Here is a 25,262-nt window from a genome sequence, read left to right on the forward strand (position 1 = left end):
TCAATTGTTAAATATTTAACAAAAGATATACAGTTAAGTAACATCTGTCGACAACAGAACAAGCCAAAAACATGTACACTACCGTTCAAAAGTTTGGGGTCACTTAGAAATGTCCTTGTTTTTGAAAGAAAAGCAAAACATTTTGTCCATTAAAATAACATCAAATTTATCAGAAATGCAGTGTAGACATTGTTAATGTTGTAAATGACTATTGTAGATGGAAACGGCTGATTTTTTATGGAATATCTACATAGGCGTACAGAGGCCCATTATCAGCAACCATCACTACTGTGTTCCAATGGCACGTTGTGTTAGCTAATACAAGTTTATCATTTTAAAAGGCTAATTGATCATTAGAAAACCCTTTTGCAATTATGTTAGCACAGCTGAAAACTGTTGTCCTGATTAAAGAAGCAATACAACTGGCCTTCTTTAGACTAGTTGAGTATCTGCAGCATCAGCATTTGTGGGTTCGATTACAGGCTCAAAATGGTCAGAAACAAAGTACTTTCTTCTGAAACTTGTCAGTCTATTCTTGTTCTGAGAAATGAAGGCTATTCTATGGGAGAAATTGCCAAGAAACTGAAGATCTCATACAACGCTGTGTACTACTCCATTCACAGAACAGCGCAAACTGGCCCTAACCAGAATAAAAAGAGGAGTGGGAGGCCCCGGTGCACAACTGAGCAAGTACATCAGAGTGTCTAGTTTGAGAAACAGACACCTCACAAGTGCTCAACTGGCAGCTTCAAGAAATAGTACCCGCAAAACACCAGTCTCAACGTCAACAGTGAAGAGGCGACTCCGGGATGCTGGCCTTCTAGGCAGAGTTGCAAAGAAAAAGCCATATCTCAGACTGGCCAATAAAAAGAAAAGATTAAGATGGGCAAAAGAACACATACACCGGACAGAGGAATTCTGCCTAGAAGGCCAACATCCCAGAGTCTCCTCTTCACTGTTGACGTTGAGACTGGTGTTTTGCAGGTACTATTTAATGAAGCTGCCAGTTGAGGACTTGAGGTGAGCAGGGGTTCCCACTTAAGTCTGATGCCAAAAAAAGGAAATTCTTGTCAATTTCACCCAAAATATTATTTTATTTTGCAAAAAAAGTAGTGTGTAGTTTGTTATTATAGCTACACTACTACATGACAAAAAGTAATTCACTACCGAAAGCACTACCAAGATTTCAATGTTCAACTATAACGCCAAGCTACTAAAACATGCAGTTCTATTACTAGTTAGACTACATGTAGTTCACCACTCCCCAACACTGAGCATGAGTCAGTTTGAAGTGGTTTTCAACTAAAGTACTTGAGACTGAAGTACCGTAGACACATCGAAAACTATTGAAAAACACTTATGCCACCCTGTGGAGAGAAAAAGTGAACACAGACCATATTGGCCTGCTCCTCTCGTGTGCGATAGAGGGCGCTGCACGTTTGCTTATGGAGAGACAACTTGGAATGTGCAGCGAGCGCAATGATATGTTGGAGGTGTCGAGTTAACGGTTTGGTGCAGCTAAAAGTAAACTCTGGATATACTCATACCTAGTAGTCCTAGAGTCTTTGAAGACCTTATTGCACTTAATAGAGATCTGCGCCCTTGTTCAATAGCATTTCTAGTCACAATCGTGAACCGCAGGACATCCTCGGTGGCGTGTACTGTAAAGGAGAACGACTTTAACGCATTCATATGACCGCGGCGTACTACTATTTTAGCTAGTAATAGTTATTGTATCAAATTTAATCCTATTACTGCAAAGGTGAAAGACCGGTTCCAAGATGTCTGTAGCGGGCTTCAAGAAGCAGTTTTATAAAGCCAGCCAGGTTAGCAAACAACTTTCCTCCCCTCCTAATACAGATTTGTTTCAATAAGTATTAGCTTGCTAATGTTAGTGATTTTACATAACAAACGGGTTAAAAAATTAATAATTATCTGAGTTTGCTAGGTAGCTAGCTTGCATGAACTTTTATGCAGTTTAGCTTGCTAGCTAAGTTACTGGCTCGGCTCATTTTGTAGTAACATTAGCTAGTTATACAAAAACATTAACAAAAAAAAGAGAGCTATGTAAGTTATTTAGCTAGTTATCAGTCTTTCATCGTTTCATGGGCAAACTAAAGTTAAAACGTGGCAAGAACCTTTCAAAGAATGCCATGATAAACTTGACAGCTAACGTTAGTTAGCTAGCCAGCCAGCTCGCTAACGTTAGTTAGCTAGCTACTTTTTATGTACTTAGCTAGAATTTCAAGAAAAGCACTTCGCAGGTAGTTAGCTATCCTAGTACACACAGCTACCTAGCTAACAGTACTAGTCTAGATAGCTGACAGACATGACACGTGTACTGTCACTCAACAGGCAAGCTGAGGGTGTACACACCTTCAGGTAACACATTCCAATGTCCTTACTGTTACTAGGCTATCTAGCTATACCCTGGGGATACCAGGGGCAACATGCGTGTTGTGGTTTTGTTAGTTGGCTTGTAGAGCAGGGGTTCCCAAACGTTTTCACTCAGGCATCCATTCTGCCGACCGTTGCCCCACACGTTGGAACACTCTTGTAGAGCATAGGATATCTCTGCTGTAACTAATTTAATTAAAATTCTAATTTGAGTGCCAATATCTTGTTGGTTATGTAGACATAAGATGGATGATTTAAATTTGTTTTCCTCAGTTGGAGCCCTGCCTGATCTGTTCTGAGGGTTGATTACTAATACTTTATTTAATTTATTTAATTTGTTTTAGCATACTGAGACCAAGGTGTCTTTTACAGATGAGCCCTGAATTACAGAAAATACATATATCAAAATAAAAATACTAAATGCAAGCAGAAAGAAAAACACGGTAAAAAGGACCTCAATCAGCGTTCTGAATTTGCCTAGAGCCACCAAAACATCACATTTCAGAGCATTTAGATTGTTCCACAAATAAGGTGCAAAAAAACTAAAAGCTGATTTAAAAAAAACCTGAGACCAAAGGGATTTCCAGAGTTAGCCATCCCTTAGACCGGGTGTGGTAACTCATGTCTAAAGTGTAGTGATGTTAAGTAGAGTGGGACTTTTTGTAAAAGGGCTTTATAAATGAAAACATAGCAATGTATCAACCTACTTTTGAGTCAGTCTCATCCTGTCCCTGCTGATCTCAGCAGGAAATACTTTTGCTTTATACCCCAATATCCTTTTAGGAGTGGGCTCAGATCCCCTTTGGGGAGATAAAAAGAGGAATATGAAGAGATGATGGGGGGGAGAGTCAATCCATTGGGAAGACAGAACATGAAAGAGGAAATGGAGGGCCGAAACTGCAGTGTTTGTGCGTGCATGTATGTATGTACTGTATTTTTTTTATTTGTTTGCGTGCATGTGTTACAGGGGGCTAAGAGAGAGAAATGATGTGTGTTCTTCCTGATTGGACTGCAATGCAGTTTCATAGGAGTCAATAATGCCTGACGCCAACAAGAAATATGACTCTCCCCCCTGTAAGGCACAAAATAATATGCTTATTCAGAGCATGCAGTTGTGTTGTCACTAGCAATGACTGCATGTGATTGGAAATAGGCCTACTTGTAGGAATTGGTTTCATATGTTTTCTGCAGCACTGTTTTTCTGTTCTTATGGAATGCAGGAAGTTGGCTTTAGAAAATTAATATAGCTGCAGCACCCCGTAGCACACGCCCATGTTTTTTGTTTTTGTTTTTTTACTATCCCCTTTTCACCACATTTTACAAACCTGTCAAACATGACCAACACATTATTCAACTTGTGTACGCACACATACCAAGTGTCATAATTAATACTTAATTTGACTATCGATGTCTAAATGAAATGCCTTTCATTGTCCTGCAGCATCACTAGCATACTTTGCAACACGTACAGGGAAGTTGGTGGGAATGTGAGAGGAAATGGTGGGTCAGAGTAGAATCTGCAGATGGCTGATCCTATCATAGTCACTCACAAAGGGAGCAGTCAGCTGAAGGATCATATGCCGCTCAAAAGGTTAAGTTAACATGTACAGTGGCATTGGCCCCTGTCGCTTATAGGTTAGTTACATATACTCTTTACAGACAGACTTTACATTATGTTACCAGGATGCCAGGATATGCCTTTTATATGTGCCGTGCACATGCCAGCAAGTGTGGGAGTAGACGTTTATTTTAATAAAACCATTGACTATACACCATCACAAAGAAATCCAGTATTAAATTGTTTCTGGCAGGTCCTAAGAAACATAAGACTAATAAAATGTATTTCTAAAAGAATAGATTTGTGCAGCCTGTATGGCTATGCCATGCACATGAAATCAATAATTTTGTTCATTAAACAGACAAGACACACTTGGGGTACCCTGATCAAATTCAACACACACATATTATAGAGTAAGAATATGATCTATAACAGAATAAAATACAACATATTTTTCCCACACAACTTCCGTCACAGCAACGTGTAGAACTGCTCTCGTATATTTAAAAAAAAATAATTAAAAGGTGAGATTTTGAAACGGAGCCCAAGGCAAGCCCATGCTTTTTGATCCAACTTTCATCAGGTGTAGGATCTTACAAGTATTTTTTACTTATGTACTTTTCACCACTGGCAAAAGGTTGGCGTGATGCTAAAGTTGGTGGAAAAATGCCTTGGTTTGAAAGGTGTATTACACACAGAGCACTAACTGATCAATTGTATATTTGGATGCAAATTTCTGAAAATTTTGCTGCCAACTAACTGACCCTCATTAACCGGTCAACAAATGGTTACATTTTTCCCAACAGGAAAATTATGTGACCAACTTAAAATGCTATGCATGCATACAAGGAAGGGACGTTCAACAATAGGAAGCCTATTGTCTTACAGTCGAAAGGTTATAGCCTATTATTGAGCATGCAACTCTTGTAATGGAAGCAGCTAATATACTGAACAAAAATATAAATGCAACATGTAAAATGTTGGTCCCATGTTTCATGAGCTGAATTAAAAGAACCCAGACATTTTCCATATGCACAAAATGCGTATTTCTCTCATGTTGTGCAGAAATTTGTTCACATTCCTGTTAGTGAGCATTTCTCCTTTGTCAAGATATGCCACACCTGTCAGGTGAATGGATTATCAAGATGATGATTAAACAGCGTGATCATTACATAGGTGCCCCTTGTGCTGGGGACAATAAAAGGCCACTCTAAAATGTGCGGTTTTGTCACACAATGCCACAGATGTCTCAAGTTTTGAGGGAGCATGCAATTGGCATGCTGACTGCAGGAATGTCCATCAGAGCTGTTGCCAGAGAATTGAATGTTCATTTCTCTACAATAAGCCTCCTGAAACATCGTTTTAGAGAATTCTAACAGATGAAAATCTGTTAGAAATTTAGAAAGAGGGGAATTTAATAGCAACAACTACAATGGGTTGCTAATATGACAAGCATTATTTAGAGTAAAGTAAAATGTTTAGGTTTCAAACAATTATACTGCCTCAAGCTCACACTGCAGAGTGGATGGTGACACTCTGATAGCCTGCCTACAGTTGACTGTCGCCTAGGCACTCGAATGGCGAATGGGATGCACGCTTTAATTACGAGTTGAGATTGAGAAATAAAATTGTTTTTAATTGTGGCTGTCAAAACAGTTTTTACCATGCGATTGCATTTAGAATAATTTTTTACGCAATGACTGGGCTTATAAAAGCACGTTTCACCCCAGTACAAGCTTTTTGAGGAGCTGCTGTTATGCCATCTGACAGGGGATGGGCTATTCTGCTTCTTAAACTAGACTCTGTATGCTGTGTGCATGTGATAACATGCATGACAACTAACGAAAATACACAAACACCAATTGAATTCCACAAAATGATGCAAATGTACCATTTTTATGTCTCTGCATCCAGTATTGAAGAACTTGCTATTCCCAAGGACTTGAAGTCATTGCGCTAATGTTAGTTAGCAAATTATATAATGCTAGAAAAGCCACTTCCTTCAAACTGAACGCAGACACGTAAAATGGTATCCACAAGTTCTTCTGACTCTGGGGAAGTAGATAAAGGGCTTCATTGCCAAAGTCTCTAACTATCCATTTAAGAGTAAGCAAGCCTATATGAAGTAAACAAGCCTATGTGCCACACCACAACTACATTTCTGCTGTAGGCATTGGAGACCTCACAATATATATGGCACAGGCACAGCCATGTCTCTCAAATAATACATTCTTTGTAGAATGCTTTATTTCTAAATTCTCACATGTTGCATAATCTCACATTGTGTGACTACATCAAGATGTATAGGCCTATCATGACATGGCATGTTCAGTTGGCCGGTGCTGTTCCATAGTTCTTCACAGCCAAGTTGTCCCCTCAGGGTCTGTGTGTGATTCCTTTAGGTGTCAGTTCAGTTCTGAAATGTTTTTCTATAATGTTGTGTAAAAGGAGAAAGCCTGGCAGCGGTTGGCCCATTGTTAAGGAGGCAGCTGACTCACTATCACGTAGTCTCGCTCCCAATAAGATTACAATCACACCATTATCTGTGTAAAAGAGATGCTATTTTCAGGCGTCAGTGATGTGCTCTCCTCCCTCTTAATCTAGCTAGCAGTAGCAGCCGAGTAAGTGGCCTTGTGTGTCTGCCTCACGGCATAGCTGAAATGAATCAATTTCTCTTGGTGTGGATTTTTATATATATATATATATATATATATATATATATATATATATATACTTTAAAAAAACAGCTGTAGGCCAATTGCTTTTCTTCTTAGAATCCCCCCCCAGGTCTATGAAAGGCTAACACAGCCATCATCCATACTGTTTTGACAACGTAGCAGTTTTTTGGTTAGGAAGACTCGAAAAGCTGAACACTCCCACCTGTTGATGGAAAGCAAAAATGTGTTTTTATGGGCTAAGACACGGATTCTATTAGCTCCAGCATGATAACTGTGGCTGTTGCTCTTTGTCCCTGCTCAGATTCCTCTATATGAGTCACTTTCCCCTCTCCTATATCCCTCAGTCAGTGAACTTTCTACCCCAGATGCTGTGTGGGTTCAGGTTATCCATTCTCTGGCTTACACATTAGGTGCGGGATCAGTAGCAGCATGCACATTAAGTCATCACTTGCTGCGTGTCCATTTCTACCATCAGATCTGACACTCAGTGTAAAATCAGTGTACAAGTGTGGTAACAACAATTGGTACTATGAAGTACATATTTTCTGAACCACCATACAGTGCTTTGTTCACTCTGTGGTTTGCATTGGGCAAAGAATGTACCAATCATGTCCTCCCCCTGAAGTAGATAGGCATAACTCATTGTGGACTGTTTCAGTAAACCCAAATGCCACATGATCATCATGTCACAGAACCGAAAATATGATCATTTTGCTCTCACCAAGGTCACTTTTTGTGACTGTATTGAATGTTAGTTAAATTTAAAGCTGCAATATGCAACTTTTTGGGCGTCCCAACCAAATTCACATAAGTTATAGATCTGTCATTCTTATTGAAAGCAAGTCTATGAAGCGAGATTTGTTCTATGGGTGCCATTTCTATGCTTCCCGGTCTTAAGTTTAGTTTTTTGCGTCTTTTACTTTCAGCCTTGTACACCAGCTTCAAACAGCTGGAAAAACGATATTTTTGGTTATGGAAAATATATTTCACAGCGGTTTAGATGGTACAATGATTCGCTACACTATACTTGCTTGTTTTGTGTCACAAACTGAAATGAAGCAAACTTAGAATTTTAGCAACCAGGAAATGGCGGAGCCATTTCTTCATAGTGCATCTTTAATTACTGTAATCTAAAGGCAGGCTAGCTTCTGCACCCACCAAGTGCCTATAGGCAAACTAGTTTGTTACATTTGCAAAAAGGCTGAGAGAGGTGGAAATGCATAGCCTAAACGTCTCCCCCAGTTAGAGTGAAATATAAACTGTACACTCACTACTTACTGTAAGTCTCTCTGGATAAGGTCATGTATTGGCCTCAGAAAGGGCAGGAGTAGTGGGTAGATGTTGCTGCAGAACCATCCCATTGTCCTCACGTGCAGTTGTTTTTTTCCTGCTCATAATTGAGAAAGCTAGACCTTCCTAACATGTTTAGGACTGACATGGCAGAAAGGAGAGAAAATGTATGCTACTTGCATGACAAAGAATTACCGGTAACCTATGGGGAAATAAAAAGCATACAAACTCATGGCATATGATGTGCCACAGAACATTTTTAAACTGGGATGGCTGACTACAGTACGTGACCTAAAACATTTTGCATATGTACTAAGTTTCCTCTTGAAAGGGTGCCTAATAGGATTTAAATTAGCATAGTGGTTTACGTCACTTCAAAAACATTGGGTATTGTCATTGTTCAAATAAACATTTCCAGAAAGGGGTACAATCAAGACATCCAATTGCTCTGTGTGTCTTGATATACATTCATATTTGTTGTGTAACTGTGATGTCATGGACGTCATATGGAACTTGCAACAGGTCGAAACTGAAAATGATTTATTGATGACTTTACTACATACTGTATTGCAGTCAGATACAGTAGTTGAGGATAATCTCTATTGTACATTTTATGAGGGAAGCAAAACTGAGCCAGAGAGGAGCGGTGGGATAGGGTGAATTTGTTTTACATGTGTCCAGTGTAAAGCGCAGGTATATAAAGCAGTCTTTTTCCACAAGGTGGAAGAAAGAGATAGCGGAAGCTAGGGTAAACGTGTAGGCTGCATTTACTGCTGGATGGCCTGCCCTGCACACATATTGGGGTCTCACACGACAAGTTACAACATGTTGGGATGAATGTGACGAAGGTCCTGTAGCCTGTGTTGAAAGTTATGAGATGATTCACTACTCTACAGTACATGGTCATTGTAGAAATAGTCCTAAAAGAAACTGTACAGGATTCCAGCATCTGGTCCTTCTCCTGCATCTCCAGAATTCCACTTCAGAATCTGTACATGGTTGATGGAGGCAACAATGATCTACAATGTCTACAATGGTCTTTGTCTCTGCACAGGGGTGTATCTGTGTATGAGAGAATGAAGAACTTGTTTCCTACAGGGTTGTGTTTGATGGTGTCAGTCAGATCAGATTGAAGTCAGTTAAGATGAAACTGTTTTGTCCGCTATTAGAACCTAGACTCTTGTGAATGGTGGAACTGGCAAGCTGTATTTTCTTTAAATATGAGAAGTAAGAAAACTATCATGTGTTGAGGGATCTTTCTGATCTACTTTTATGAACTGCACATGTATTGTGTAACAATGACCCTTTTCTCTCCCACTCTCTGTGCAGATGGTCAGTGAGAAGGTCGGCGGTGCAGAGGGAACGAAACTGGATGAAGACTTCAAAGATTTGGAAAGGGTATAATGCCTCTGACTGTACAGTTAAAGACCAGTACCTGAAGTAGGCTAGTTACTTAGAATTCAATATACACTGCTCAAAAAAATAAAGGGAACACTTAAACAACACAATGTAACTCCAAGTCAATCACACTTCTGTGAAATCAAACTGTCCACTTAGGAAGCAACACTGATTGACAATAAATTTCACATACTGTTGTGCAAATGGAATAGACAACAGGTGGAAATTATAGGCAATAAGCAAGACACCCCCAATAAAGGAGTGGTTGTGCTGGGGGTGACCACAGACCACTTCTCAGTTCCTATGCTTCCTGGCTAATGTTTTGGTCACTTTTGAATGCTGGCGGTGCTTTCACTCTAGTGGTAGCATGAGACGGAGTCTACAACCCACACAAGTGGCTCAGGTAGTGCAGCTCATCCAGGATGGCACATCAATGCGAGCTGTGGCAAGAAGATTTGCTGTGTCTGTCAGCGTAGTGTCCAGAGCATGGAGGCGCTTCCAGGAGACAGGCCAGTACATCAGGAGACGTGGAGGAGGCCTTAGGAGGGCAGCAACCCAGCAGCAGGACCACTACCTCCGCCTTTGTGCAAGGAGGAGCAGGAGGAGCACTGCCAGAGCCCTGCAAAATGACCTCCAGCAGGCCACAAATGTGCATGTGTCTGCTCAAACGGTCAGAAACAGACTCCATGAGGGTGGTATGAGGGACCGACGTCCACAGGTGGGGGTTGTGCTTACAGCCCAACAAATTCGCCACTGGCGCCCTGTGCTCTTCACAGATGAAAGCAGGTTCACACTGAGCACATGTGACAGACGTGACAGAGTCTGGAGACGCCGTGGAGAACGTTCTGCTGCCTGCAACATCCTCCAGCATGACCGGTTTGGCGGTGGGTCAGTCATGGTGTGGGGTGGCATTTCTTTGGGGGGCCGCACAGCCCTCCATGTGCTCGCCAGAGGTAGCCTGACTGCCATTAGGTACCGAGATGAGATCCTCAGACCCCTTGTGAGACCATATGCAGGTGCGGTTGGCCCTGGGTTCCTCCTAATGCAAGACAATGCTAGACCTCATGTGGCTGGAGTGTGTCAGCAGTTCCTGCAAGAGGAAGGCATTGATGCTATGGACTGGCCCGCCCGTTCCCCAGACTTGAATCCAATTGAGCACATCTGGGACATCATGTCTCGCTCCATCCACCAACGCCACGTTGCACCACAGACTGTCCAGGAGTTGGCAGATGCTTTAGTCCAGGTCTGGGAGGAGATCCCTCAGGAGACCATCCGCCACCTCATCAGGAGCATGCCCAGGCGTTGTAGGGAGGTCATACAGGCACGTGGAGGCCACACACACTACTGAGCCTCATTTTGACTTGTTTTAAGGACATTACATCAAAGTTGGATCAGCCTATAGTGTGGTTTTCCACTTTAATTTTGAGTGTGACTCCAAATCCAGACCTCCATGGGTTGATAAATTGGATTTCCATTGATAATTTTTGTGTGATTTTGTTGTCAGCACATTCAACTATGTAAAGAAAAAAGTATTTAATAAGATTATTTCATTCATTCAGATCTACGATGTGTTATTTTAGTGTTCCCTTTATTTTTTTGAGCAGTATATTAGGCCTATCCAGAGCCATATATATAAAGAGTTGGGCCATTGTGGTTTGTCTGAACGTTCTGAGAATGGCACTTTCTCCTCCATAGACGATAAGTAATAAGCCAAATACATTTAAAATCAGTTTTTCACAATTCCTGACATTTAATCCTAGTACAAAATTCCCTGTCTTAGGTCAGTTAGGATCACCACTTTATTTTAAGAATGTGAAATGTCAGAATAATAGTAGAGAGAATTATTGAATGATTTATTTCAGATTTTATTTCTTTCATCACATTCCCAGTGGGTCAGAAGTTTACATACACTCAGTATTTGGTAGCATTGACTTTAAATTGTTTAACTAGGGTCAAACGTTTCGGGTAGCCTTCCACAAGCTTCCCACAATAAGTTGGGTGAATTTTGGCCCATTCCTCCTGACAGAGCTGGTGTAACTGAGTCAGGTTTTTAGGCCTCCTTGCTCGCACACGCTTTTTCAGTTATGACCACAAATTTTCTATAAGATTGAGGTCAGGGCTTTGTGATGGCCACTCCAATACCTTGACTTTGTTGTCCACAACTTTGGAAGTATGCTTGGGGTCATTGTCCATTTGGAAGACCCGTTTGCGACCAAAGCTTTAACTTCCTGACTGATGTCTTGAGATGTTGCTTCAATATATCCACATAATTTTCTTCCCTCATGATGCCATCTATTTTGTGAAGTGCACCAGTCCCTCCTGCACCAAAGCAACCCCACAACATGATGCTGCCACCCCCGTGCTTCATGGTTGGGATGGTGTTCTTCGGCTTGCAAGCGTCCCCCTTTTTCCTCCGAACATAACGATGGTCATTACGACCAAACAGTTTTATTTTTGTTTCATCAGACTAGAGGACATTTCTCCAAAAAGTACGATCTTTGTCGCCATGTGCAGTTGCAAACTGTAGTCTGGCTTTTTTATGGCAGTTTTGAAGCAGTGGCTTCTTCTTTGCTAAGCGGCCTTTCAGGTTATGTCGATATAGGACTCGTTTTACTGTGGATATAGATACTTTTGTACCTGTTTCCTCCAGCATCTTCACAAGGTCCTTTGCTGTTGTTCTGGGATTGATTTGCACTTTTCGCACCAAAGTACGTTCATCTCTAGGAGACAGAACGCGTCTCCTTCCTGAGCAGTATGACGGCTGCGTGGTCCCATGGTGTTTATACTTGCGTACTATTGTTTGTACAGATGAACGTGGTACCTTCAGGCATTTGGAAATTGCTCCCAAGGATGAACCAGACTTGTGGAGGTCTACAATTTTTTTTCTGAGGTCTTGGCTGATTTCTTTTGATTTTCCCATGGTGTCAAGCAAAGAAGCACTGAGTTTGAAGGTAGGCCTTGAAATACATCCACAGGTACACCTCCAATTGACTCAAATTATGTCAATTAGCCTATCAGAAGCTTCTAAAGCCATGACATCATTTTCTGGAATTTTCCAAGCTGTTTAAATGCACAGTCAACTTAGTGTATGTAAACTTCTGAACCACTGGAATTGTGATACAGTGAATTATAAGTGAAATAATCTGTCTATAAACAATTGTTGGAAAAATGACTTGTGTCATGCACAAAGTAGATGTCCTAACCGACTTGCCAAAACTATAGTTTGTTAGCAAGAAATTTGTGAAGTGGTTGAAAAACGAGTTTTAATGACTCCAACCTAAATGTATGTAAACTTCCGACTTCAACTGTATATATAAACTCAGCAAAAAAATAAATGTCCTCACTGACAACTGTGTTTATTTTCAGCAAACTTAACATGTGTAAATATTTGTATGAACATAAGATTCAACAACTGAGACATAAACTGAACAAGTTCCACAGACATGTGACTAACAGAAATGGAATAATGTGTCCCTGAACAAAGGGGGGGTCAAAATCAAAAGTCACACTCAGTATCTGGTGTGGCCACCTGCTGCATTAAGTACTGCAGTGCATCTCCTCCTCATGGACTGCACCAGATTTGTCAGTTCTTGCTGTGAGATGTTACCCCACTCTCCCGCCAAGGCACCTGCAAGTTCCCGGACACTTCTGGGGGGAATGGCCCTAGCCCTCACCCTCAAATCCAACAGGTCCCAGACGTGCTCAATGGGATTGAGATCCGGGCTCTTCGCTGACCATGGCAGAACACTGACATTCCTGTCTTACAGGAAATCACACACAGAACGAGCAGTATGGCTGGTGGCATTGTCATGCTGGAGGGTCATGTTAGGATGAGCCTGCAGGAAGGGTACCACATGAGGGAGGAGGATGTCTTCCCTGTAACGCACAGCGTTGAGATTGCCTGCAATGACAACAAGCTCAGTCCGATGATCCTGTGACACACTGCCCCAGACCATGATGGACCCTCCAGCGCCAAATCGATCCCGCTCCAGAGTACAGGCCTCGGTGTATCGCTCATTCCTTCAACGATAAACGCGAATCCGACCATCACACCTAGTGATACAAAATCGCGACTCGTCGGTGAAGAGCACTTTTTGCTAGTCCTGTCTGGTCCAGCGACTGTGGGTTTGTGCCCATAGGCGACATTGTTACAGGTGATGTCTGGTGAGGATCTGCCTTACAACAGGCCTACAAGCCCTCAGTCCAGCCTCTCTCAGCCTATTGTGGACAGTCTGAGCACTGATGGCGGGATTCTGCGTTCCTGGTATAACTTGCCATCCTGCACCAGGTGTGATGTTCAGATGTACCGATCCTGTGCAGGTGTTGTTACACGTGGTCTGCCACTGCAAGGATGATCAGCTGTCCTGTCTCCCTGTAGCGCTGTCTTAGGCGTCTCACAGAACGGACATTGCAATTTATTGCCCTGGGACCCTGGGCATCTTTCTTTTGGTGTTTTCAGAGTCAGTAGAAAGGACTCTTTAGTGTCCTACGTTTTCATAACTGTGACCTTAATTGCCTACCGTCTGTAAGCTGTTAGTGTCTTAACGACCATTCCACAGGTGCATGTTCATTAATTGTTTATGGTTCATTGAACAAGCATGGGAAACCTTTACAATGAAGATCTGTGAAGTTATTTGGATTTTTACGAATTATCTTGGAAAGACCGGGTCCTGAAAAAGGGACGTTTCTTTTTTTGCTGAGTTTATATGTATGTGTGTACCAGTCAAAAGTTTGGACACACCTACTCATTAAATCTATACAGCCACATTCACAAAACATTACTAGAACATGGACAACCATGCACTAGAAGTTGTTACGTCATGTGTAGATGTAGTGAACAGTCTGTTTGCACACTGTATACAGTGTATCAGTATAGTATTCATGTGGGAGCCCTGTGTATAGATACATGTTATACATAGAGGGAGTGGCAGATTGTCAGAGCATCTGTCTTTGCTGCTCCGGTCAACTGTCATGGAGAACTCCAGCAATCAACAGCCAAAGCCATCACTTACACACCTTCAGTGAATGAACATGATTGTTTTTTTCACAAAGTAATTTTAATTTAGCAGTACAATATAGTGACAATATTTTGTTACCTTTTTCATAGCCTGTTTGGTAACTAGTCTCATCACAATTAAAGGATTTGGAAGATGGGGAAGACATGGTGCATGCCCAAAATCTGGTTTACCCACTACTTACTTAAAGTGAATACTGTGCACTACATACTATTTAGAACGTACTATTTAGTAAAAACCAATGCAGTGATCAACAAATATCCACATACTACTCAACCACACTTTTTGTAGAACGCGTGCGCTTCCCATATTCAGATTATCAGCTGTTGTCAAGCACGTGAAAAGACGATTCTCTTCCTTAATAGTGTGAAGCGAATTGTACTAGAGGAAAAGCCTATTGTAAATAAGTATACTGGCGTTTTTAAAGCATACTAAATTTCACATACTATCAAACTTTTTATTTTTTGCACACCCAAAATGCCTACTATTTAGAATGCAAGTATGGGTATTCGGACACGGCCATGGCGTGTCATATTTCCTTATGGTTGTTAGTGATGTCCCCTCCCCTGTGTTTTGTAGAAAGTAGATGTGACCAGCAAAGCTGTGGTGGAGGTAATCTCCAAAACCTCTGAGTACCTACAACCCAACCCAGGTGAGACTACACACCAGGAAGAGACTGCATTAGTCTTATTTACAACTTCAATAAGAAATGAATATCAATTGTGTTATTGTGTAAAATACCTTTTCTACTAAATCACAGAAAAAAGTTTGGACACACCTAGTCATTCAAGGGTTTTTCTTAATATTCTTTAAACTATTTTCTACATTGTTGAACAATAGTGAAGCCATCAAAACTATGGAATCATGCAGTAACCAAAAAGTATATTTGAGATTTTTCAAAGTAGCCCCCCTTTGCCTTGATGACAGCTTTGCACACTCTTGGCATTCTCTCAACCAGCTTTATGAGGAATGCTGTTCCAACAGTCTTGAAGGAGTTCCCACATATGCTGAGCACTTGTTGGCTGCTTTTCCTTCACTCTGCGGTCCAACTCATCCCAAACCATCTCAATTGGGTTGAGGTCAGATGATTGTGAAGGCCAGGTAATCTGATGCAGCACCATCACTCTCATTCTTGGTCAAATAGCCCTTACACAGCCTGGAGGGTCATTGTCCTGTTGAAAAATAAATGATTGTTCCACTAAGCGCAAACCAGATGGGATGGTGTATCGCTGCAGAATGCTGTGATAGCCTGCTGGTTAAGTGTGCCTTGAATTCTAAATAAATCACTGACAATGTCACCAGCAAAGCACCATCACATCCTCCTCCATGTGTCACGGTGGGAACCACACATGCGGAGATCATCCGTTCACTTACTCTGTGTCTCACAAAGACACGGTGGTTGGAACCAAAAATCTGAAATTTGGACTCATCAGACCAAATGACAGATATCCACTGGTCTAATGCCCATATCTAGGGTTTCTTGGCCCAAGTAAGTTTTTCTTTTTGGTTTCCTTTAGTAGTGGTTTCTTTGCAGCAATTTGACCATGAAGGCCTGAGTCACGCAGTCTCCTCTGAAAAGTTGATGTTGATGTGTCTGTTACTTGAACCCTGTGAAGCATTTATTTGGGCTGCAATTTCTGAGGCTGGTAACTAATGAACTTGTCCTCTGCAGCAGAGGTAAATCGGGGTCTTCCTTTCCTGTGGTGGTCCTCATGAGAGACAGTTTCATCAATGAGCTTGATGGTTTCTGCGACTGCACTTGAAGAAACTTTGAAAGTTCTTGAAATGTTCTGGATTGACTGACCTTCATGTCTTAAAGTAATGATGGACTGTCATTTCTCTTTGCTTATTTGAGCTGTTCTTGCCATAATATGGACTTGGTCTTTAACCAAATAGGGCTATCTTCTGTATACCACCCCTACCTTGTCACAACACAACTGATGGGCTCAAACGTATTAAGAAGGAAAGAACTTCCAGAAATGAACTTTTAACAAGGCACACCTGTTAATTGAATTGCATTCCAGGTGACTACCTCATGAAGCTGGTTGAGAGAATGCCAAGAGTGTGCAAAGCTGTCAAGGCAAAGGGTGGCTACTTTGAAGAATCTTAAATATAAAATATATTTTGATTTAACTTTTTTGATTACTACATGATTCCATATATGTTTTCATAGTGTTGATGTCTTCACTATTATTCTACAATGTAGAAAATAGTACAAATTAAGAAAAACCCTGGAATGAGTAGGTGTCCAAACTTTTGACTGGTACTGTATGACTAAGTACCACCTCTCCATCCGACTCTTTCTCCATCCCATCCTTTCTCTGCATCCCTCTACTCCATTCCCCCTCTCAGCGTCGCGGGCGAAGCTGTCTATGTTGAACACCATGTCTAAGATCAGAGGCCAGGTGAAGAACCCAGGCTATCCCCAGGCTGAGGGCCTGCTAGGAGAGTGTATGGTCAAGTACGGCCGGGACCTAGGGGAGGAAACCAACTTCGGTACGTTGTGTGTGTAGATGGCACCAGTTAAATGGAGTGTTGTTTTTAATTTGAACGTTTGACTAAGCTTCTGCTCTTGCTCCGTGTCAGGTGGGGCTTTAGTAGATGCGGGGGAGACCATGAAGAGGCTGGCGGAGGTGAAGGACTCTCTAGACATAGATGTTAAACAGAACTTCATCGATCCATTACAAAACTTGTGTGACAAGGACCTTCGAGAGATACAGGTACTGTATCACATTACACACTTATCCATCTGCTGCAGAAATCAACATCTTTGTCATCTCTAGAATTTACATCCCCCATACCTTCATCTCTCCTCTCATCTACCAATCCCTTCTCCTCTCCATCGGCCTCTCCTCCCGTCCCCCAGCACCATCTGAAAAAGCTGGAGGGAAGGCGTCTGGATTACGACTATAAGAAGAAGCGCCAAGGGAAGCTCCCAGACGAGGAACTAAGACAGGCCCTGGAGAAGTTCCACGAGTCTAAAGATGTGGCCGAGACCAGCATGTACAACATACTGGAGACTGACGTGAGTAGTATCTGTCTGTGGGTGGGGGTGTGGTCCTGTCCCCTGATAACATTCATAATGTCAATGGAAACACCCAGCCTATTATCAACCTAATGTTTATGGTTTAATTATCAGTATTGTTGCTCTGGGGAAGAGACCAGGGGGAAGTGCCACCTCAAGGTAATTTGTTCAATAATCTTTACTGGTAAATCCACTCTTCTCCACCATAACAAGAGTGTCACCTGCAGCATGAATCAATTTAGGTCAAAATGAAATATAATCTATGTACAGTCTTAATCAGCAGATCAGATGGCCTATGTGTACTATGGTTAGCCTGCCCTCCCATCTGTTTAGGGTGTATGTAAATACAATACTGTTTTCACTCACACCGTTAAACAGATTATATATTAACCACAATGTGATACTGGATATCCAGGGGAATGCCACTGTTACTACTCGTGTGTATCAAGGTAACTATGGGCCTGGTCCTTGTGTGCTTGTATCTCGGTTTGAGTGTGTACTATGGATATGGAGAAAAGAAAATCTTAACTTCTAAATTGCCATTTTTTTAAATCGATTTTCAGTTAAAACGATTTATTTTTAATCATAAAATTCCACATGAATTCACATTGCAGCTGCACTGCTGCCAGCAACAGTTTGGGTCTGATGATGCACCCCTTTCAAGATGGTTCAACATTGCACCTGTACTACCATTACTCTACCTCAATTCCACCTCGCAAAGATTGCATTTCCTTCTCATTTAACTTCTCAAAGTATTGCCCTACAGGACGTTGCTGCTGTCGCTTGCCTTTCTCTGCCATTTTTCCAATTGTTAACAATGATGATGTAGGCCTAGTGGTGGAGAGTCAACTCCAAAACAATTCTGAGTGTCAAGACTCAGTATTTTTGGAATGGACGAGACCAATTACTTGCCATGCTTCCGAGAACACAGCGAGCTAGCAAGGGACGGAGAGAGAGGGGAGGGGCATAGTATAGGCAGGTTGGCCTACACGCAGACAGTCAGAACCGTGCACTAGGCTTTTCTATCGGCATTCAAAAGCTGGATCTCGCAATGGAATGCTATACCTCGCAATGTCTCGCAACTTCAGTAAAGTCATCATCAATGGATAGGCTAGGATATTGAGATGAGCAACACTTTGCTCTCACACAGTCACACACAGTATCTGCGCTGTTCACAATATCTGCGCTGTTCACAGCATGTTGGCTAGGGCACCAAAACGGTGGCCTCATGCTTAAAGGATCTTAAAGTGGAACTGACAGCATTTTAGCCACATGAAATCGTATAAAAATCTGTTAATATACTCCCATAGGAAGAATGACACTTTAAAAAAAAAAAAAGATTTTCTGACAAGCAAGTACTTACTCATTTTATTATGGTCCTTTTCATGTTTTCATAAATTCTTAGAATGTTTGTGCATTTGTGAAAATTCAATAGCAATATATAGTGGCAAAGCGGCCGTGCTTTTGGACAATTAATAGGTACCGTAATAAAACCATCTGTCTCGTCCAGGACTGGAGTTTACGCAGACCGGTGTGCCTTTGCCAATCAGAGCTACAGTAGGTCTTTATGCAAATAAGCCTGTGTGTTTACAGGTAGTAGAAAAAGCGCAACTTTAGATTATTAGAACGTATTCGCCAGAAGCCACAAAATACACCTGAATGTATTTCTGCAAATATGTACAGTTGAAGTTGGAAGTTTACATACACTTAGGTTAGAGTCAATAAAAAAATGTTTTTTCAACCACTCCACAAATTTCTTGTTAACACACTATAGTTTTGGCAAATCGGTTAGGACATCTACTTTGTGCATGACACAATACATTTTTCCAACAATTGTTTACAGACAGATTATTTCACTTATAATTCACTGTATCACAATTCCAGTGGGTCAGAAGTTTACATACACTAAGTTGACTGTGCATTTAAACAGCTTGGACAATTGCAGAAAATTGTTATGGCTTTAGAAGCTTCTGATAGGCTAATTGACATAATTTGAGTCAATTGGAGATGTACCTGTGGATGTATTTCCAGGCCTACCTTCAAACTCAGTGCCTTTTTGCTTGACACCATGGGAAAATCAAAAGAAATCAGCCAAGACCTCAGGAAAAAAATGTAGACCTCCACAAGTCTGGTTCATCCTTGGGAGTAATTTCCAAACGCCTGAAGGTACCACGTTCATCTGTACAAACTATAGTACGCAAGTATAAACACCATGGGACCACGCAGCCGTCATACCGCTCAGGAAGGAGACGCGTTCTGTCTCCTAGAGATGAAAGTACTTTGGTGTGAAAAGTGCAAATCAGTCGCAGAATAACAGCAAAGGACCTTGTGAAGATGCTGGAGGAAACAGGTACAAAAGTATCTATATCCACAGTAAAACGAGTCCTATATCAACATAACCTGAAAGTCTACTCAGCAAGGAAGAAGCCACTGCTCCAAAACTGCCATAAAAAAGCCAGACTATGGTTTGCAACTGCACATGGGGACAAAGATTGTACTTTTTGTAGAAATGTCCTCTGGTCTGATGAAACAAAAATAGAACCGTTTGGCCATAATGACCATTGTTATGTTCGGAGGAACAGGGGGGAGGCTTGCAAGCCGAAGAACACCATCCGAACCGTGAAGCACGGGGGTGGCAGCATCATGTTGTGGGGGTGCTTTGCAGGAGGGACTGGTGCACTTCACAAAATAGATGGCATCATGAGGGAAGAAAATTATGTGGATATGTTAAAGCTTGGTCCCAAACAGGTCTTCCAAATGGACAATGCCCCCAAGCATACTTCCAAAGTTGTGGACAACAAAGTCAAGGTATTGGAGTGACCATCACTAAGCCCTGACCTCAATATTGTAGAAAATTTGTGGGCATAACTGAAAAAGCGTGTGGAGCAAGGCCTAAAAACCTGACTGTTACACCAGCTCTGTGAGGAGGAATGGGCCAAAAGTCACCCAACTTATTGTGGGAAGCTTGTGGAAGGCTAACTAAAACGTTTGACCCAAGTTAAACAATTTAAAGGCAATGCTACCAAATACCTCATTGAGTGTATGTAAACTTCTGACTCACTGGGAATATGATGAAAGAAATAATAGCTGAAATAAATCATTCTCTCTACTATTATTCTGACATTTCACATTCTTAAAATAAAGTGGTGATCCTAACTGACCTAAGACAGGCAATTTTTACTAGGATTAAACGTCAGGAATTGTGAAAAACTGAGTTTAAATGTATTTGGCTCAGGTGTATGTAAACTTCCGACTTCAACTTTAAATACAACGGGAGTCTTCTTACATTTTAAGAAGTTTACAGTTCTATTGATCAAACAACTATGAAAAGGTAGGCTATCTGCCCCTCAGTTATGCACATCAACAACAAGATCAACAACTAATGCTAGCCAGAGCGAGATGAGCTAAAATATAACAAGGGAACATTAGATAAACCCTCTCAAACGCTGCACTGATAGTCAAACAGTAGGGATTCTTCAATTAAATGTTGTCATCTAACGAGAGACAAATCGTGTTTATGGAAATTTCTTCACTTGAAAAATACTGAACCAAACATAATTAGATGTAAAATTGCCTAAGATCTCTGCAAAAATGTCAAATTTAATGACAGATTTCTTGAGTTATCATAGATTAATTCTGACTAATTTGACGAAGTGTATACTGGCTACGGCGTCTCAAGATGGACAAACAGTACTATTGCCATTTTATTTATTTTATTATTTACATTTTTTCTTGCGACGGTCTTTTAAGGGAGTATACGAACACACTCGTTTGGTTCGCTTAGCCGACTCAGCTCTGTGCCAGCCAAACTGAAACATGCAGGCTTTAGTTGTTGCCGAAATTGACCCACTATGTGGTTTACTTTCTGCATCAACGATATCGCTGTCTAACATTAAATTACACAACTTTCCCCAGGCCCTTCATAACCTATCATCTAGTTAGGCTATAACACTTAAAATAATGTTTTGTGATAACTACACTGTGATTATTATTTTTTATTTAGTGAAGAAAATAAAAATAAAACATTGTTCGTTGGTTAGATATTTTTCTTAACGTTAAGGATCCGAATTTCATTTAAACGTTCACAGTTAGTAACCATATCCTGCTCTTTGTGTGGGTCTCTGTGCAGATAGAGCAGGTGAGCCAGCTGTCGTCTCTGGTGGAGTCCCAGCTGCAGTACCACAGACAGGCCACACAGATCCTGGACGAGCTCTCAGACAAACTAAGGGACAGGTAGGTACACACGTGTCTCTAGTTCCACTGCCCATCTTTCCTGTACAGTCACTTCAAGCTTATGTGTGCAGTGTCATGATAGAGATACAGTAGACCCACTCACCAATCCCAGCCCTGTGCCCAGCCCCGTTACCAGCCCAGCCCTCTCATACTGCCTAGTCTAGTCACAACAGCCCTCGCCATAATCTGTCTCAATGTGTTCTTCTGTGGATCTGCATGGTAACATCCAAGGCCCTTAATCACAGAAAAACTGTCTACAACACACTGGTTGACCCAGGGGTTTAACTGTTAGCTGTAAAATATAACAGAAGCGTCAAGATAGTCATTCCCTTAGTTTCTTTTAGAATATTTTTGATTATGAATGGTGTATATTTGAGTACCCTTTCTAATATTGAGTCTACTGATAACTGAGATCTGCCAGGCTTCTCTATCTTTCTTCTCTTCAGGATGAACGAGGCCCAGAACCGACCACGTCGTGAGTACACACCTAAGGCCAAACCCATCTTTGACTTTGATAGTGACAACCAATCAACCAATGGTGGCTACACGATCTCAGTTGGCCCACCACCCTCCCGCAACTCAGGTAAGACGGTTGCACATGCTACCTACTGTATATATCAGCTCATCGAAAAGGAATTTCTTTCAAATATTTCACTAATGCAGATTTAGAGATTCACTTCCATACTTTGGAGTGTGGTATGAATGTGTGTGTCTGTCATAGGATGAGTTGGTTGTCTGTGTGCGTGCACATGTGTGTATGTGTGAGCATGCACGTGAATGTGTGAGAGAGGGTGAATGAACAAGAGAGGGGTGCAGGCAGCTTTCAGCTGGTTGCCCTCTTCTCCTGTGACGTCAGAGTCACCCTTCCTCCACACCAAATGTTAACTTTTTTTTAATTTAACCTTTATTTAACTAGGCAAATCAGTTAAGAACCAATTCTTATTTACAATGACGGCCTACCAAAAGGCAAAAGACCTCCTGTAGGGATGTGAGTGAGAGTGTGTTTGTTTGTCAGAGACAGCCGACCTACTTTTGTGAAATGGTAGATGCAATCGTATCAGTGAACTACATGTATCAAATCAAAAGCTCTAGAATGTAAGTTCTGTGATTGAAATAATCCATTATTATGTACTCAAAATATTTGAGAAACAGGTCATTTTAAGAACTCATTCATTTGATTGGGTTCCTCATTGGGTTTGGTTGTTTCTCTGGTTGAAATGTTTACCAGCAATTTTTAGATACGAAGCCTAGAGCTTTTTGATTGACAGTTTAAGGACCTGCACTGGCTGCCTCTGAAATGGCACATAGCCACACACATGCTGGTGGACCACCTCAGGCCATAGTCCTGTCACTACAGAGTTTGGACTGAACCCACTTTCAGTTCAATCATTAAATACCCCTATAATGTCAAAGTGGAATTATGTTTTTCTAAATTTTTACAAATCAATTAAAAATGAAAAGCTGAAATGTCTTGAGTCAATATGTATTCAACCCCTTTGTTATGCAAGCCTAAATAAGTTCAGCAGTTAATTTGCTTAACAAGTCACATAATAAGTTGCACGGACTCACTCTGTTTGCAATGATAGTGTTAAACAAAAAAATAAAGTAATTGAGCTAAGCACAGACAACATCCTAGAGGAAAACGTTGTTCAGTCTGATTTCCACCAGACACTGGGGGAGAAATTCACCTTTCAAGAGGACAATAACTAGGGTTTCTGTATTTAATTTTCAATATATTTGCAAAAATGTCTAAAAACATGTTTTCACTTTGCCATTATGGGTATTGTGTGTAGATGGGTGAGGATAATTGTTTTTGAATTCAGGCTGTAACACAACAAAATGTGGAATAAGTCCAGGAATATGAATACACACACACAGTACCAGTCATTCCAGGGTTTTTCTTTATTTTTACTATTGTCTACATTGTAGAATAATAGTGAAGACATCAAAACTATGAAATAACACATGGAATCATGTAGTAAAAAAAGTGTTAAGTGTTTTAGACATTTTAGCAAATGTATTAAAAATAAAAACAAATGATACCTTATAAGTATTCAGACCTTTTGCAATGAGACTTGAAATTGAGCTCAGGTACATCCTGTTTCCATTGATCATCCTTGAGATATTTCTACAACTACAACTGTGGTAAAACAATTAATTGGACATGATTTGTAAAGCCAGTTGACAGTGCATGTCAGAGCAAAAACCAAGCCATGAGGTTGAGGCACACATCTGGGGAAGGGTACCAAGACATTTCTGCAGCATTAAAGGTCCCCAAGAACGCAGTGGCCTCCATTATTCTTAAATGGAAGATGTTTGGAACCACCAAGAATATTCCTAGAGCTGGCCGCCCTGCCTAACTGACCAATCGGGGGAGAATGCCCTGTGCCAACTGCCTGTGGGGTAAGCTGGTACAAAGAGGACATTTTTTGAGACAAAAAGCCTGGTGTTAGAGCCATGGCCATGAGCTGCCTGAGCTTAGAGGGAGATGGATGGAGAGAGGGAGCAGGGTCAGAGTGAGATGGAGGGATGGCGAGAGGGAATAGGGCAGGGTCAGAGGGGGATGGCGTGAGGGAATAGGGCAGGGTCAGAGGGGGATGGCGTGAGGGATTAGGGCAGGGTCAGAGGGGGATGGCGTGAGGGAATAGGGCAGGGTCAGAGGGGGATGGCGTGAGGGAATAGGGCAGGGTCAGAGGGGGATGGCGTGAGGGAATAGGGCAGGGTCAGAGGGGGATGGCGTGAGGGAATAGGGCAGGGTTAGAGGGGGATGGCGTGAGGGAATAGGGCAGGGTCAGAGGGGGATGGCGTGAGGGAATAGGGCAGGGTCAGAGGGGGATGGCGTGAGGGAATAGGGCAGGGTCAGAGGGGGATGGCGTGAGGGAATAGGGCAGGGTCAGAGGGGGATGGCGTGAGTGAGGGGGCAGGGTCAGAAGAACTTCAGAAGGGTTGGTCTCACAGAGATGATGCAAAACACTGTCACTGGGATTGTTACAGCCATCAGTGTGTGGTTTCACTACTTTTGCATGTTTGTGTTTATGTGTGTGTTTTGAGACTGACAGGCAGGCTCTCTGTTCCATCCTATGAGTAAGATATGGACTTCCTGTGCCCCTCCAGTCCTAGCCACTGTGTTCTAGGGTTGGGCGATGTCAACCTTTGTCCTATCGTGATTATGTACTAGGCATGGGGCGTATCCAGATTGTCATACCTTTAAACTGACCTTGTACCATCCCGGGATATTGGCACTGAACACAATTGGCGCTGTTTTCAAACCCCACTGAGCCTCTGTAATCCGAAGGTTAGCAATGCTAACCTGTACATGTAGAATCCCATAGCGAATGCTAGCTAAATGCTAATGCATATATGTCTCTGACATAAACTATTTGCAGGACAGACATCCCAGCTCAATGTTATACAAGTAACTAAAAAACACTATGATACTCAGTAGGGGATTATCTGCTGTTACCAAGAGAAGCTTGATTTTGAAAGAAGCTAACCAGCTCGATAACTACTATGTTTGCAAACAAAATGCAGAACTGCAGAGCATTTAGCACTAGAGATGTAATGATTCACCAATACACATCGGTCCCCGAATGCATCATCCCACAGACCCCAAACCAATCCAAATATAGCATGTATCGGTCAGAAAACCTACACGAACATTATGCGTC

At 41.6% G+C, this 25,262-nt stretch overlaps 1 protein-coding gene across 2 annotated transcripts in view; it reads left to right on the plus strand.

The window, feature by feature from the left end:
* Positions 1-1,447: 1,447 nt before the first annotated feature.
* Positions 1,448-25,262, plus strand: part of LOC115192579 (endophilin-A2) — a 30,664-nt gene continuing 6,849 nt past the window's right edge. Inside the window, exons 1-9 of one of the 2 annotated variants that reach the window (XM_029751244.1) lie at positions 1,448-1,826; positions 3,181-3,315; positions 9,253-9,321; positions 14,916-14,988; positions 16,689-16,832; positions 16,923-17,056; positions 17,203-17,361; positions 21,491-21,594; positions 22,041-22,177. In XM_029751244.1, coding sequence (XP_029607104.1) covers positions 9,253-9,321; positions 14,916-14,988; positions 16,689-16,832; positions 16,923-17,056; positions 17,203-17,361; positions 21,491-21,594; positions 22,041-22,177 — 820 coding nt within the window. In that variant the 5' untranslated portion in view covers positions 1,448-1,826; positions 3,181-3,315. The remainder of the gene's footprint in view (positions 1,827-3,180; positions 3,316-9,252; positions 9,322-14,915; positions 14,989-16,688; positions 16,833-16,922; positions 17,057-17,202; positions 17,362-21,490; positions 21,595-22,040; positions 22,178-25,262) is intronic. The other variant, XM_029751243.1, reaches the window with a different exon arrangement.

This window comes from Salmo trutta, chromosome 4 (assembly GCF_901001165.1).
Source record: "Salmo trutta chromosome 4, fSalTru1.1, whole genome shotgun sequence".
Lineage (NCBI taxonomy): Eukaryota > Metazoa > Chordata > Actinopteri > Salmoniformes > Salmonidae > Salmo > Salmo trutta.